The sequence below is a fragment of the Brienomyrus brachyistius genome, chromosome 17 (assembly GCF_023856365.1).
Source record: "Brienomyrus brachyistius isolate T26 chromosome 17, BBRACH_0.4, whole genome shotgun sequence".
Classification (NCBI taxonomy): Eukaryota; Metazoa; Chordata; class Actinopteri; order Osteoglossiformes; family Mormyridae; genus Brienomyrus; species Brienomyrus brachyistius.
The window spans coordinates 17925522-17943188 of NC_064549.1; the positions used below are offsets into that span (position 1 = coordinate 17925522).

At 41.3% G+C, this 17667-nt stretch overlaps 1 protein-coding gene across 1 annotated transcript in view; it reads left to right on the plus strand.

Annotated features, from left to right (window-relative positions):
• dner (delta/notch-like EGF repeat containing) overlaps window positions 1-17667 on the plus strand; it is a 69668-nt gene that overhangs the window by 23502 nt on the left and 28499 nt on the right. Inside the window, exons 2-4 of the mRNA XM_048982377.1 lie at window positions 14229-14558; window positions 15457-15551; window positions 16476-16639. Of these exons, the coding sequence (XP_048838334.1) occupies window positions 14229-14558; window positions 15457-15551; window positions 16476-16639 (589 nt within the window). The remainder of the gene's footprint in view (window positions 1-14228; window positions 14559-15456; window positions 15552-16475; window positions 16640-17667) is intronic.

Sequence of the window (17667 nt, forward strand, 5' to 3'; positions counted from 1 at the left end):
CTGCTTTGAGAGGGTTTTTTTGCGGTTTTTTTGGCCTCCCCAGAGCAACTTCGCTTTATTTTAGTTAAACGTGGTTCAACAGGAAGTTAGTCTCTGGTTGGTAATTGTTAATTTGGTTATTTTAAAAGTTTAATTTGAAAGGTTGTTATTTCTGATGCTGTTGGATAATTCCGTTTTAACGTAAGTGTTAATGTAGTCTATTGTTGTACTCTCCACTTTATTGTTTTAACTAAACATTAATTAGATCAACTAAAAGTTAAATACCCTATATTAATATACTGGGCTGGGAGTAAAGGACAGGTCATAGTGAGCTAGTTAATTATGGGGCCAGCTCAGTGTTGTGTTTGCAAGATGTTTGCCCTTCTGGAAGCTTGCATCCAGTTGGACTTCATCTGTGAGTGATGTAAGTTAGTGGACTCACTCATGGTCAAGGTTCGGGACCTCGAGGAGCAACTGGCTCTCATCCAACACAACAAGGAGTTAAAGGAGAGAGATAATACACCTTTTAGGGAGATGGTGTGTATGTCATAAGCTGGGAGGGGGGAGAATGAAGAACAGATAGAACTGGGTGAACGTTGGTCATAGACGTAGAAAAGGGCATACACAGTTCACAGAGGTGGCATCACCTGAAGTGACTATGCCTAACCGCTTTCAGGTGCTTCCAGCTTTAGAGCCGGAAGAGACTGGGGAGGCAGGTGGGCCCTTGGGCACCAAGGAGCCGCCTAACCACATGTAGATGGAGGTTGTAGTAGTAGGGGATTTAATGATTAGAGGTGTAGACAGTTATGTGTGCACCCGTGATAGAGGGTCCCGTACGGTGTCTTGCCTGCCTGGTGCCCAGGTAGAGGACCTTCCGAATCGTGTGGATAAGCTTTTGGCCCCAGCTGGGGTGGATCCAGTGGTCGTGGTGCATGTTGGCACCAATGACATAAGGGCAAGAGGGATGTTCTGCAGGATAAATTTACAGAAGTCGCGGATAAGCTTAGAAGTAGAACATCCATGGTCCTATTCTCTGGAATACTTCCCGTGCCACGTGCAAGCCAGGCTAAGTTAGCTGTAGTAAGGAGTTTAAATGTGTGGCTAAAAGGGTCATGTAGGAAAGAGGGGCTTAGGTTTATGTGGCATCGGAAGACCTTCTGGAACAGGTGGGACCTGTTCAAGCCGGACTGGTTGCATCTAGACCAGAGAGGAACCAGTGTGTTGGGGAGGTGTATGTCTAGAGTAGTTGAGGAATGTTTAAACTAGGGACTGGGGAGGTAGGGAGGTTAGTTAACAATTTAGGTGGGGAGAGACAGAAAGCCCAATTAATATTAAAAGTAGGCATTGTAGAAGGCCTACCCTTTGCAGTCTGTATTTATAAGCTAGTAGTATTAGAAACAAAATTCATGATTAAGAGGCTTAAATATCATCAAATACTTACGACATAATAGGAATATATTAAACATGGATGAGCGACAATGATGGAGAAGTTACACGTTGTTCTGTAGAGACCGGATAGGCAAGAAGGGAGGTGGTGTTGCAGGATACGTAAAAGAAAACTTGCAGGCAAGGGAGCTCACTGATAAAAATAAAAGTACAGAAGCTGTATAGATAAAAGTAGATGCTAAAAACTGGCCTAATTGTCAGGGTTTGTTATATAGCACCTAATGTAGCTGCAGAGGAAAGCAGAATGTTATATGATGATATCAGGATTATGAGTAATAAAACTGATGTGATGATTATGGGTGATTTTAATTTACCTGGGATTCAGTGGGACACAGTCTCTGGCTCTTCTGTAAATGAACTTGAGATGGTGGAATTAGTACAGGATTGTTTTTTTACTCAGTTTGTTAATACCCCTACCAGGGGAGAAGCCCTTCTTGATCTTGTTTTCTCTAACAACCAGGATAGGATTGGAAAATTAGAGGTTTTAGTGTAGTGATCACAGCATGATTAGATTTTAGGTTAATTTCAGTGTCCGAAGAGCAAAGTCCAAAACAAAAGTATACAATGTTAGGAAGGCTAACTTTAATGGTATGAGACTGAAATTAGAAACTGTAAACTGGTTGGAGTGAAATAGCAAAACGGTTGAAGAGGCATGGGAATTTTTTAAAAGCACATTGTTACAAGTGCAAGAGGACTTCATACCTGTTTCCAGCTAAACTAAATCTAGGAAACCGCAAACAAAATGGTTTACTAAAGAAATTAAGAATAAAATCAGGAGGAAAAGGGCTCTGTTCCACAAATGGAAAATAACTAATGATTTCATAATAAAGCAGGAGCATCTAAGTCTACAGCTTAAAAAAAATAACATTAGACTCGCTTAGAGGAATGTAGAAAGGAAGATTGCATTGAAGGCTAAGGATGACATTAAAAGTTTCTTCTAATATTTTAACTCCAAAAGAGCTCTAAAAGCTGAAATCACTAATTTTCAGGATAGTAAGAGTCTTATAATTGAAAATGGAATTGATATAGTAAATGAGTTTAATGATTATTTTACACGGGCGTTCACAGTAGAGAACATGAATAACTTACCACCATTTAGTACAAATACAGCATCGTCTATGACCAATATATGTATAACTGAGACTGATGTAGCACAAAACCTAGCTAAGTTAAAAATAAATAAATCACAGTGCCCTGATGGTATCTTACTTATAGTTTAAAAAGATGAGGGATATTCTTAGCCAACCTTTAACTTTAATATTCCAGAAATTGCTATCTTTGGGTGGGGTACCTTCTGATTGGAAGCATGCTAATATAATATTCAATATAATATTAGCCCATATTCGAAAAAGGGGATAGAAGTAATCCAGCAAACTATAGGCCAATCAGTTTAACTTGCATAACTGGAAAAGTAATGGAAGCTATAATCCAAGTGAAAATGGTAGATTACCTGGATTCGAATAACATTCTGAGGGATAGCCAACATAGATTTAGGAGAGGTAGATCCTGTTTAACTAATTTACTTGAGTTCTTTGAGGAAGCTACAAGAGAAATTGATCACAAAAAGGCCTATGATCTGCTTAGATTTCCAGAAGGCCTTTGATGTTGTTTTGTCAGGGTCAGCTCCTGTTGTCCCACTCTGTGTCCTTTCCTCGTTTGGCCAGCAGGCATTACTGGTCATCCCGTCCCTCGTGTTGTCAGTCTTTGTGTTTTACCTGTGTTCCCTGTCAGCCAGTTGTGTTTGAATTCCACCTCCTTTGTTTTTGAATTTTGTTCCCTAGCGTTTCATTTGTACTGTATGAGTTTTTCTAGTTCCTGTGTCTGGTGATTTTTCTGTATTCAGTTTTGGTTTCTTGTTTTGAGCCTTAGTTATTTTTTAGCAGTTTTGTTACTCCCAGTGTAAGATTCTGTTTTCCATGTTCCTTGGTTAGTTCTTAGTTTCCCTGTGTAGTTCCTTTGAGTTAATTAGATTCACCTGTGACCTGTTTGCCCAACCCTTGTTAATCTCACCTGCCCCTTGTTAGTCTTGTTACCCCTCTGTATTTAAATCAGAGCTAGATAAGATTTTAACAACTCTGAGCTATTAGTTATGTTCTCCCCAAATGAGCTTGATGGGCCAAATGGCCTCCTCTCGTTTGTAAATCTCTTAGGTTCTTCTGTGTTTGTTGTAGGTGGCAGCAATGACATTCATAGAGCAGAGGTCAGTCAAGAAAGAGTAGGAGAATAATTGTAGTAGGAGATGAGGAGGTACCTGAATATTTAATTTTTACATTTTTACTGTCCAGATTATTTATACTGACCAGACATTATACTGCAGTAGATGGTGTTTTCAAAACAAAACTATTCTGGCATTTTGAGATCTTGGAGTTAAAATTAATCTGGCTCATTTTACTACAAGGATTTTTGATTTGAAAAGTTCTTTAATACCATCCAAGCCTATAATACCAGCTTTAAAAAAAAAAGTTTACATGTTTCACGACACTGCTTGTATTTGCTGCAATACATCTGCCCTGTTTTGGTCTGGTGGAACATCCCTGCTGTAGGCATGCACCGACCGCAACTATCAGCATCTGCGACCAAATGTAGTATGAATACAAGCTTCCTGTCATGTTCACGCAGGAACAGAGTGGGGAAGCAGGCACAGGAGTCCAGGGAGGCAGGTGAACGTTTTATTCAGGGTAAGACACACTCAGGAGCACAGAATGACAGGAAGAAACTACATCGTTAAAAAGACGTTAATGATCGGACTGAGGAATCACTCACTTAAATACACAACAGCGATTAACATAACCAAAAACAGATGATAACACAGGGATTCCACACAAGGTAAACAAGGGGACGTGGCAGACAGGAGGATCGGAACAATTGAGGCATGACACTTCCATGTGCATTACTGTCCACAGCCCGAAGGTGCACAAATGCACACTTGGGAAGGTGAAGTATGAATTAGCCAATATGAACTAACCTTTAGATCAAACACTTAACAGGATAATTGTATTTGATATTATTACTCTGTTTGCTCTATTTGATCTTTGCTGGATCTCGTTACCACTTCAAAAACAAATATATGGATGAAAATCTACACATGATAGACCTAACATCAGAGCCTCAAAACTGATACTGCCAACAGAGAGCACCAGAGGGCGAAAGGGAAGGTTTTAGTTGCCATCTGATTTCCTGAATACAGTCGTCCATCGCCACTTCTCTCTTCGACTTTCGTGGCTTCACTCTATCACGTTTTTTTTGTATATTCATTAAAAAGTTGATCGAGACAGTGAAAATCTCTCATCGCTACGCATCGGAAGCATCTTTGCTCTTCGTAATTAAATGTACAATAATAATAACATGATATTTGTAACGTCTGATATGTCTTATTTTATCTTATTTTGTCTAATATATTGGGTAATACAAATGTAAATGTCATGACCAGCCTGTACGATCCTTATGTGTGCCACGCCCCTTTATTAACCACGCGTGCAACCCCGATTGCGACCAGCTGTTTTCTGTCAGTTTGATTCCTCCAGTGTATTTAAGTCCATGTCAGCACCTGTAACCCCAGGTCGGTCATTGACATTTTGATGTTACATGATCCTGTGTCCTGCATTTGTAGTGATTCCAAATTAACCCTACGATCCTGGTTCCTTGTCTCCTCCTTCCTGCTTCCGTGTCCAGCAATCATAACAGTAATGGTGACTGAAGGGTGTTATTTCATGTCTAATAATGTTAAAAGCTGTATTTAGAAGGTCATAAACAGGTTTTCTATGCTCTAACTACGAAAAAATTCGATTTATAAATACAAAATCCTACTTCGTGGAAACTTATCGCGGTAGTGTCTGGAACTGGTTACCCACGATAAACAAGGGCCGACTGTATACCTAAATAACGTTTATATATTTTTTCTTTTGTCAGCTTCCCCCCCCCCCCCCCGCTCTGCAGACCTTTTTTGTAGCAGCCTGGCAGCCAGTCATCAAAATTCATTGGGGGGAACTCTGCAAAATTTTTCATGTGGAAGTTTAATCAAATTACTTAGCACTAGTCCAAGTCACTATGGCACATGACAGAACAGACGATGATCTGGTGAACCTGATTGCATTCATATAAAGTGCTAAAGGGGCACCGAATATTTGGCTTGACCCTGCTCTCAAGCCCCAAGGTTTGCACACAACTGTGTATTTATATTGTGATGTCGGGCGGACCGAGGCATCGCGGGAGCAGAAGGAGACACAGAGACTTGCTTGCTGGGGAGAACATGCTCTTTATTAGCAGTCCTGAAAAGGACTACATCAGGCACCCAACGAGCACCAAACCAATCACACACAGTGGAAACACAAGGCTGTCAGATGCTGAACTGTAAGATGCACACACGGTGGGAGATTTACGTAAGCTAAATACACACAGGGGTTGAACATGGTACACACAAGACACAGGCAAACACATGCACAACAATAGGCACCCCCCCCCAAAACTCTACTATCCCCGTGACCACCACCCTCAGTCCCCACCTCAGTTCTGAAGCAAGTCACTGGGGTCTAATGGCAGCCGCCGGTGTGTCACCTCCAATGACAGAGGGCTGTCAGCTCCCAATGCTAGTGAACGCTGGCAAGGCATCGCTGATGGCAGGCGCTGCACAACAGACCCCCCCCGGCCAATGACCCTTCTTCTTACATGCCTTATTTGGATCTTGTACCCCTTCCAGTTGGTCCTGCTGGCCAGGGAACACCACTCCCAATGACTCCCATAGCCAGGACCCCTTCTCTGTGGACTCACAGCACATCTTTCTACGCCACTTATTAGGGCCCTAATGTTATTAGGCAGGTTGGTCCTGCCGGGGAGTCCTCTGCTCCTGCATAGTTGCTCCTGCTCCACAGCTCGGATAGTCCCTTGCAGGCGTGCCAAGTGTGCCTCCTCCTCCCGTCGCTTGTAAAGGTCCTTCGTCAGAGTGAGGCCTGCCTCCTTACGGTCCTGCACCATGGCCTTTGCCTCCTGCAGCCCGCGGCGCTTCTGGGCCAGCTGGGCTTCCAAGCCGCGACATGCCTCCTCCTGGCCAAGTAGCACCATCTCATGGCCTCGTAATGCTGCCTCCGCTGCCTCGGCCAGACACATCTGGCACCTGATCCTGATTCTAACTGGCCAGCTCACTGTGCAGCCACTTCAGCTCCTGCTGCGCGTGCTCCTTGGACACCTGCAGCCGCTCCTGGTCTTGCTGGTCCGACTCCCGCTGCTCAAGCTCGTGGGATTCCCGGGCTAACCAGGCCTCCCAGCTGCAGCACGCCTCCTAATGGTCCAACAGAGTAGCTTCCGTCCTCTGCCTCTGGTGGTTGTGCTCACAGCTGGGGTCACACCGTGGCTCCTCATGACTTACGAGTGAGGAGCCCTTGTCAGTTGCTGAGTGGTTGGAATCCACGGTGGTGCTGAACCTCTTTAGTCGCCAGCGTTGTCTCCAATGAGAGTCTGGAGGGCTTGCAGGAGCGGCTGCAGGGCGCACTGCATGGGTCCAGTGCACTTCTGCCAAGCAGGATAGCCGCTCTATTTGCTGCAGTGCACTCAGTTTGTCTGCTGTTGGCAGACATCCAGACAAGAGCGTAGCGGGTACCCTCTCTTCCTGCAGACATAGCAGACGAACTTCTCTCTCCCATCCATCTTCTCCTCCGAACCACTTCTGCTTCACCGCTTCATTGCCACCTCGAGGCTGGAGCAGGCTTTCCGGATGATGTTGCAGAGCGTTCGCTCCAGCATCGCTAGTGGGATTGCTTCCGGCATCCTACTTCTGATACCACTGTAGTGCCAGGCAGACTAAGGTGTCGCAGGAGCAACAAAGAATAAGGAGACTTCCTTGCCCGGAAAAACATGCTCTTTTATTATAGTCCTTAACAGAACTATATCAAATAGCCACCAAGCACCAAACCCTGTATAACAGCAGAAACACAATGAGGTCAGATGCCGAACTGTAAGGTACACATGCAGTGGGAGATTTATACAAAGCTAAGGACACGTGAGGTTTGGACAGGGTGCATATAAGACATGGACAAACATACACGCCATTATTGGGAATTACACCTAGCATTTACAGTAACAACAACAATTACACACATCGGCTATATACATGGCCCATGAGCATGCCTGAATATGCAGATTTAACTCACTTGTTTGCCAGTATCCCTTATTAGGATGTGGACAAGAAATTGGCATATTAATATGATTTGTAAATAATGTTCTTGTTGATTGGAGCCCCACAAGACAAAATCTTCTACTAGTCCTCTATACTCTGACTCATCTTTGTTGCTGATGTGTCCCACAATGGAGGAGTTGTCAGAGAACTTCTGCAGACTCAGGGAGAGGGAGAACAGGTACTGTACAGTAGGACCTCACAGAGCTGGCTGACACATGTCTTTAGCACCCTGGGGACTTCAAACTTTCCTGTGCATGAGTTTCCCCAGCTTTTTCCTCACCTGGTCAGTAAAGACAGACAGACTGGGAAGGAATGTGACGGTGGAGACCTTGGGTTTGGTGTCCTTGATGGGGAAGTCGCAGGGAACTGTGGAGCTCCATTCCAACTAACCGTGCCTGGACCCACTTCTTACAGGTACAGCGCGATCATATCAGAAAAACAAACTGGACTTTTGGGTCAAACATGCTCAGGCGCTGTACAGATCTCTTAGTGTGCCTACAGCATGAGGGGTCTGGACCCCCTCAGGCAGCACACTGATGCTGGTGGTGTTGGGGGAGGGTAGGACTTGTGAGCCCTCTCTGTCCCCTTCCAACGTTACAATGTTGACGGCTTGTTTGCATCTGATGATCGTGTTCATCCCATTTCCGACTTTATTTGTGCTGTTCTGCTGTAGCTTATGCTTCAGCTTCTCCCTTTAGTGGTTTTTCCTACAGCGGGATGAATCTTCAGTTTTGCCCGCAGCTGCTTGATCTCCTCCTTCTCACCAGAATGTCCTCTTTGTCATGGTTTGAAGGTTCTTCAGATCCTTTGTGATCCATGGTGTGTTACTAGGAAAGTAGTGCGCTGATTTTGTGGGGACTGTGTTGTCCTCACAGAAGTGGATGTAGTCTGTGATACAGTGGCCGAGTCCTTCAGTGTCCTCCCTGTATGATGCACACAGTATGGCCCTGTCTGTCTTTGTCTCTGAAGCCATCCTTCAGAGCTTCCTCAGCCTCCTTCCATTTCCTTACCATCCTGCTGGTGACTGGTAGCTGATGACTCTCTGGGTTGTAGGTTGGTGTAAGATGAGCCATGTTGCAATCAGGGTGGCAGACTGATAAGAACATAAGAAATTTACAAATGAGAGGAGGCCATTCGGCCCATCAAGCTCATTTGGGGAGAACTTAACTAATATCTCAGAGTTGTTAAAATCTTATCTAGCTCTGAATTAAAGGAACCCAGGGTTTTGTGCTGCACTAGCAGGAAGACTATTCCATACTCTAACTACACGCTGTGTTCTCCCGCTAATTTCCACCTATGGCCACGAGTTCTAGTATTTAAACTAATTCCTGCAATTAGAGGACATTCAGGTCATTAGTTTAATTAGCCTAGTCTAATGTTATTTTTTAACTCAACCTGCTTTATTTTGAAATCATTAGTTATTTTCCATTTGTGGAACAGAGCCCTTTTCCTCCTGTCGTCTTTGTTAATTTCCATGATAAACCACCTTGGCTGCAAATTTCCTAGATTTAGTTTTGCTGGAAACAGGTATGAAGTCCTCTTGCACTTGCAACAATGTGCTTTTAAAAAATTCCCATGCCTCTTCAACTGTTTTGTTGTTTAACTCCATCCAGTTTACAGTTTCTAGTTTCAGTCTCATACCATTAAAGTTAGCCTTCCTAACATTGTATACTTTTGTTTTGGACTTTGCTCTTTGGACACTGAAATTAACCTCAAATTTAGCCATTCCATGATCACTACCGTCTAATGTTTCTAAAACCTCTAATTTTCCTATCCTATCCTGTCCATTAGAGAAAACAAGATCAAGAAGGGCTTCTCCCCTGGTAGGGTTGTTAACAAACTGAGTAAAAAAACAATCCTGTACTAATTCCACCATCTCAAGTTCATTTACAGAAGAGCCAGAGACTGTGTCCCACTGAATCCCAGGTAAATTAAAATCACCCATAACCATCACATCATTTTTGTTACTCATAATCCTGATATCGTCATATAACATTCTGCTTTCCTCTGCAGCTACATTAAGTGCTATATAACAAACCCTGACAATTAGGCCAGTTTTTAGCATCTACTTTTATCTATACAGCTTCTGTACTTTTATTTTTATCAGTGAGCTCCCTTGCCTGCAAGTTTTCTTTTACATATACTGCAACACCACCTCCCTTCTTGCCTATCTGGTCTCTACAGAACAATGTATAACCATCCATATTATATTCTTCACCATCATTATCACTCATCCATGTTTCTGTTATTCCTATGATGTCATAAGTGAAATTAAAGCCTCTAAATCATGAATTTTGTAAGTATAGACTGCAAAGGGTAGGCCTTTTACAGTGCCCACTTTTAATATTAGTTGGGGGTTTCCGTCTTCCGCCACCTATATTCATAACTAACCTCCCTGCCCCCCCCCCCCCCCCCAGTCCCTAGTTTATGCATTTCTCAACTACTCTACACATACACCTCCCCAACACACTGGTTCCCCTCTGGTTCAGATGCAACCCATCCGGTTTGAACAGGTCCCACCTGTTCCAGAAGGTCTTCCAGTGCCCCATAAACCTAAACCCCTCTTTCCTACACCACCATTTTAGCCACGCATTTAATCTCCTTATCTCAGCCAGCTTAGCCTGGCTTGCACGTGGCACGGGAAGTATTCCAGAGAATACCACCGTGGATGTTCTACTTCTAAGCTTATCCGCGACTTCTGTAAATTTACCCTGCGGAACAGCCCTCCTGCCCTTTCCTGTCATTGGTGTCAACATGCACTACGACCACGGGATCCATCCCGGCTGTGGCCAAAACCTCTGCACACGATTAGGAAGGTCCCCTACCTGGGCACCAGACAGGCAGGACACCGTATGGGACCCTCGATTACGGGTGCACACATAACTATCTACGTCTCTAATCATTGAATCCCCTACTACCACAACCTCCCTCTTCCTGGGGGTGGCAACTCCTTTGTGCCTAAGGACCCTCCTACCTCCCCAGTCTCTTCCGGCTCTAACTCTGGAACACCTGAAAGTGGTTAGATACTGTCACTTCAGGTACACCCTCTTCTTCACCTACTACCTATGTTCACCCAGCTCTCTTGACCTATCTATTCTTCATTCTCCCACCTCCCCCCTTGTGACATACACACAGTCTCCCTAAAAGGCGTATTATCTCTCTCCTCTAACTCATTGTTGTGTTGGATGAGAGCCAGTTGCTCCCCAAGGTCATAAACCTACACTGATGTCGTTTTGACAGCATCCTTTCTAGTTACGAAGGTCTGCTGCCCCAAGGTCTTCTGCAGAATATGTTCTGTGAAAAGCTACAGATCTTCAGTGGAGAAATAACTTGTGAATAAGTTGTTAGTTATGTTACTTCTGCTGTTCTATTTAAATATGCTGCTGTGACTTGATTTTCTCAGCTGCTTCTTCTTCGACCATCCATTTACCAAAGCTGCAGAAATGCATGCCCCACTTACATCTCACCACTGCAAAGTGAATTAGATCATCCAACACAGTTTATATAAAAAGATTTTTAGATCTGTAGTTTTTTGTAATTTTTAGACATTCCTGATTTTTCTTAAGCCGTCAAGAACACAATTGCTGCTTTTAAGCTCTTAGTGAAAGCCACCTCGAAAAACTGTATGTTTGTATTGTGCTGTTTGTCTTACTGATATATTTTGGAAAAGCATCCGCTAAATAAGATAAATGTAAATGACCTCATGCTCTGATCTCAGGCTTCTCTTTAACTTGTGTATGTATGTGGGTTTTAAAGGAAACCAAGATGGGATATGCCGAATTTATAGAATTCCAATGTACTTGTGCAAATGGCAAATAAATTATCACTTCATCTGCTAAACAAGTAGCAATAATTTCATTTGAAAAGAATGATGAAACTTTAGATTAAATCAGCAATCGAAGTGCTGATATGTGACTCACAGAATAAAGCTTTTGGATTTTAGGCATTTTCTGATCTGACTGCTCTAAGGAGTTGAAATGAATGTTAAGAGAGCCCTAAAAGGATGGCTGTATGGCCTCATCTGGCTGACATTCACATAGGGTGATGTCACACATAGGATTTTAGATGGTCTTGTGATCCTGCTTCCTGAAATAGATGCTGTAAAGAAATGTCATAAAGGCAGCTGCTTTTGCTTTAGAGCATTTTTATTTGCATTATCAGCTACATACCTGCTAAGGTAGAAAACTCATCTGATAATGCAATCTATTTTTATAAGGTTATAAATTATCTTTCTGAATAGATTAGGAAATCTCTTAAACGACTGAAAGCTGTATTCAGATTTTACCCTACAAGCCAGGTGTGTGCATGGTGGGCGGGGGGTGGGAGGGTGGGGTACTGGTCTGTGTACGTCACTGAAACAGCCCAGACTATTCTCCATGGAATTTCTATTACTTTTCTTATGATATGAATATACTCTTTTTCTTATGATATAGGCTGTAATCTACTTCCCTTTTAAAATGCATAATTTAGCTTTTAAGGAAAGAGGTTAATACTATTTTGAAGCATTTAATGTGTATAATAAGTAAACGGAACTTTAAGAATGCATTTCTGGTAATACTCTTGTGAGTAAAGTCACCCACATGTGTAACTAGACCTGTATATCATCTTACTTTTCTTGGCTTATTAAATTGAAAACAGCAGGAGACAAATGTTTTAGGACAGGTAGCACATTGTTATTATGGTCATGTAACATCATTTAACAATCAGAGTGCTGGTAACTGTTGTATTATGGATTTTTCAGCCCCATATACTGTAAGGCTGCTTCCACTCCTCAGATGCCTCGATCCCCCAGCGATATGTAAAGTTTTCTCAGAACAAACTAATGCAAAAAGAATTTTCTTTTCTTTCTACATCAATTTCAGGGGGATTTAGACAGAAATCACTTTTAGGGCTGCCATTTATTCAAAGTAAAGACTTAATTCTTACAGGTAATGGTATCATATACATTTTGTGTGCATTTGTTTGATGCGTGCGTGTTTGGCAGATGATTTAAGAACATAAGAACATAAGAACTATACAAACGAGAGGAAGCCATTCGGCCCATCAAGCTCGCTTGGGGAGAACTAAACTAATAGCTTGCATCATTGCGTAATTTTTCTTGCGTCAATTGGAATAATAGTGTTGTTTTCATCACTATCCTGACAGACCTACATTCTTGCTTGCAGTGGTGTTGTTGTCTTCAGCACAAGCCTCTAGGGGTCTCTGGATGCTTTTCAATGGTATTTTATCTAATGTGTGGGCAGAATAATCTGTGGGGGCTGATGCGTGGGACAATACAATATATGGCTGTACCTCACTCTTTAGGTAGAATGTTGATGTCTGTGCCTCCTTGTTTCTCTCTCACAGACATGCACATGCTGTGAGTACAAACTACTATAATTGCTTTCTGGTTACCTAGCTACTGTAGCCATGGCAACTGTGGCCTTCAGATCTGTAGAAATAGTCATAATTGCACTGTAAAGACACCCTCTTGTGAATTCATTTCTCCCTTTTCATTATGTTTCTCTGTTGCAAAATCTTTGGTGATTTTTGTTAATTGTTGGCCTCCATTAGATCACACACAACTAATTATATCAGCACATCCCATCTCCATAGAGGAATTCTGGCATCATATTTTTCATTGTATTTAGTAGGGTCTTTCTAGCCATATTAGCTAACTGTACCCATATATAGCTGTGTCTTAGTGTTATACCAACTGAATAATCTTTGCTAACTCATATCTCAACCCACAAATGAATCACGACACATAGATTTTGCCTTGCCAAAATTAGCTTAAATATCTTGATTAAATCTTGCAATTAACAGTCCTTCTTAAGCCATCTGATTACGCCAAGAGCACATTCAAGTTACCAAACGTATTACTTATGCTATGAGGCAGTAATGACTTACTTCTAAATTTTCATCCTGGAAACACACAGATTTACTTATTTAATATTTTTTCTGATGTAGGAGCATTTTTTGTTCTGAAATTCCACTGATTATTTAAATTTGATTGTCTTCTGGAGAATCTTTCTAATTTGTTCCCACCATAATTTATTTCAGCAATTTTCCACACACAAATGAAAGGCATCTGTGTCGCTTCTGGCTTATCTGCAGGAGCTCCTCACTTCATCTCTGTCCCTCAAGCCTTATCCCCTTTCTGTGAATCAGGATAAGACATGGAAACAAGCTAGTGACTCATTTGAAGGCAATTAGGCCTGAAATTGATGATAGCAGTTATGACTGCAACTGAATTCTTGTTTATTGCCATTAGTTCAGATAGTTCTAAAATTTGGAAGAAATTGGGAAATCGGTCTTGTTAAACTAAGATGTCTTTAACATGCAGAGATTCTTTGTTTTCCTGTAGTTACAGTTGAAAGAGGTTGTTTTCACATGTGGTGCTCATTGAATACTTTAGTTTCACATAGATTTTAATCTACTAAAATGCCTTTGGTGTCTGTACTTGTATGTGCATATGTATATGAACATGTATATTTCAACTGTGCAGAACTGGCATCACTGTCTATACATGACATAATATAGCTCATACATAACATCTGTATACTGCTCAATAGAAATGCAGTTTTCATTTGTGTGAAATGACAACACAGTGACTGGACTGTTTCTGAGAATGCAACTGAACTGTTTTTTGTAGTTTTTTGTAGACCTCTGTGCCAGCAATCCCTGTGTCCATGGCAATTGCAGTGATGTGGGTGGGATGTACACCTGTGAATGCAGCGAGGGTTTCGAAGGGGAGAGGTGCGACCAGCCATCTTCAAACATCCCCATGACCATCTGGGAGTCTTCCTCTCTGACCTCGGAACATGCAACACTTGCTACTGCTGTCACATCAGCTGTACCTACTGAGGCCATGCAGGCCACCCCAACCACAGAACCCACCAGCACACAGGCATTGCCAACACTGCAGCCATGGCAGCCCACGACAGAACAGAGAGTGGCTACAGTGATTTGGGACAATGATCAGGTAAGATTGTCATTCGCCTGGTCATTGCTTCCTATTTGATATCTTCTTACTTATTCTATAAATAACCCAAAGCAGAGATGGTGATTTTCTTATCAAACAATAATCATGGTTCTGAAGCACAAAGACAATTTGTGAGATACAGCCAGTAGCCAGGTTACGAACAAGATCTGTTCCTTAAGTTTGACCTTAAGTCGAATTGGTAGGTAAGTCAGAAAAAAAGTACAGTATATAATAATAATTATACGGTAATAAAAGTAACTACATATCAAACTGTACTGTATCTTAAGCCGACCAACTGCTGAAGCTGTGCGATGTGTCCATGAACATCATGAAGTAGTGAATGCTTTTGTTTTTTCAAACCATTATATTGAACCCAATCTTTTTATATAATAGGCTACATGCCAGTCCGTTCGTAAGTATGACTTAGTCAGTTTGTAAGTCAGATGTTCTTAACCTGGGGACTGCATGTACGAAACACAAAATTTGCTATAGTTAATAAATATGGTGAATGTAAAGCACATGCCCTTTGTGCTATGTGCTAGAGTTATCATGTTTTCCTTGTGTCATGCAGGTGTTTTCCACCTACTCTGGTTTCCTCTTGTAGTCCAACAACAGGCAGTGAAGCTGATTAATGTCTCTAAATTGTTCATAGCTGATGAGCACGTGTTCATGTATATATTCCCTGCAATATACTGGCTTCTCATTCAGAATTTACCCTAGACTTATACCCAGTCAGACCCACCCTACCTATCCACAGAAACCTTGACTGACGTCAGCCAATTGAAGATTGATTGGTGAATCAATGCATGGTTTCATGCTAAATGACTTTAATTTCTTTTTAACTTCCAAATCATGGTACTTGTGAATCAAGCATGATGGTGTTCATGGTTTGTTTTAGGTGCAAGAGATGTCAGACTGCAGGAGCCTGATGGGTAGGGATTCTTCAGGGGCTGTGTATCTAGCCCTAGAGTTGGCTGAAGGCACAGCCATCAAGTAAGAATTGAGGGTCCCCTTGTCCATCTAAGCATCATTGGAGTGGGTTATATTTTTAATTACACTATTGTGACTGAATGATACAGTTAGATGAACATACCTTAGCATGATCTCCATTTAGTGAGACATTTGTGATTTACATGTTTGTTATTGCTGTAACTTTATCGTATCCTTTTCATTTAGATTTTTGGGATATTTAGAACTGTTTTCAGTTATTGCAGATATACCCTCTACTCTTTAAATATTGAGGAGCCCTATGATCATTAGAACTGTCTTTGTCTCTTGTAATATTTTCAGAAACAGTGAGTCTGTCCTTGGCCACTAAATGACATTCACAGCATAGAGATGTGCTGCAGTGACGCCATGGCCTCCTCCCCCGAATACTAATGAGTTCTTTGTTGTTCTTGCGCTGCTGACTGTTTCTTGTGTGCAGTCACCAGTAAAAATGGCCAAAGAAATAGATACACAGGCACTGGTTGAAGGTGCTATTGCAAGCATGTCACCGTGGGCTGGGATAGATATTTGTCAATGTAAAACTGATACTAATAAGTAATAAGAATAACAATAGAAACAATTATAATGGTAATTCAAAAATATTCGATTGATGTTAAGACTCAGTACTACAGCATCTTTTTGACTAATGTAAAACTGGGAGCAAATATTATGTTAGGACAATTGTGTACATTAACACTGTATGTTGATGTTCAAAGTGTGCTTGATTTATTTCTGATACATAACGTTGGGACATGACTGAAGAAAATGAGTGTTTGGGATGGAGTGAATAGACTACATGAGTATGGCAATGGGTGGAAAATTCAGGTTATTACAATTCGGATAGAGTATGGAACAGTATGGATAGAGGGTATTTGAATGGAGAATACAGATATTTGAGTTGGGCGTAACATAGTGTGTTGTTTTTTGCAGGATCCAGGCAAACATTACTGGCATTGCAGGTTTGTGGCGTGTCAGTGAGGGTGCATTTCACCACTGCACAGTCTCAGATGGTACGGTAGTCTGGCTCCAGCAAGCTTCTGATGGTCTGGTTCTGACGGAACAGTACCTTCCACTTGGCCAGAGCTACTTCGTGGGTAAGTGCCTCCCCTGTGAGTTATTTATCCCTGGACTGTGTGAAGCTATATAATTTGGTATTTCTTATCTACATCTTTTGTGATGTATGAACTACAATATTAAATTACAACGTATATTGAATGTTTGGTTTGTTAATGATTTTCTGTGCATTTTCTTAGTTGCGTTACTTCTTTTATGTATCGAACTTAACTTGTAATTTGTGCTGATGTTTACTGCATTTTCTTAATTGAAAATTAATAATGGATGTGAAAAATAAATGTAGAAGACAAAGGGATAAAAATATATTATACTTCTGTGAGGTAAAATTATTTGGGCCTCTATATATGAGCAAACCAAGTTATAAACCTATAGTAAATGAGAACAAAGATATTTAAAAATACAATAATGGAAAAATAACTATTTGCCTCACTTGTATGTAACTGTGAAAAAAAGTCTGCTAAATAAACAAATATAAATGTATGAAGCTCTTTATTTCAACACGTACAGTATTCAAATTTAATGATACTTCTCCTTTTATAACATCTTTTCCCGAAAAAGAAAATATTTGAATTAATTTGTCTACAATTTTATCTGACATTTCATTGTATATTGTTATTCAAAATGATGACACAAGCATATCTTTCCTTTTTATAAAATTAGGATTGTATTTTCTAACTGGTAGACATACAGACAGACGCAAAGACAAACAGACTTCAATGATCCTATTTTATGACCCAAGGAGGAAATTCTGGCAGAGAATGACGTTCCATTTAATTTGGTTTCTCCTTCATTATAACCCCTTCATCTCTGGCTGCCGTGTCACACTGGGTTTTTCAAACTACACTCCACTGGTGCAAAGCTATCAGTTTAGATACTGATACAGACACAGTGTAGAATGTGCTAGAATTGATGAAACCAAAATGGGTCCTTTGTTATTTTATCCATGTATTGTAATTCTACCTGCTAATTCATTGCAGGTGGTAGATGTTTCCCTCACTAAAACACGTTCAGTACTTACTACTGCCAGTAACTAGCTTCATTTAGCTAA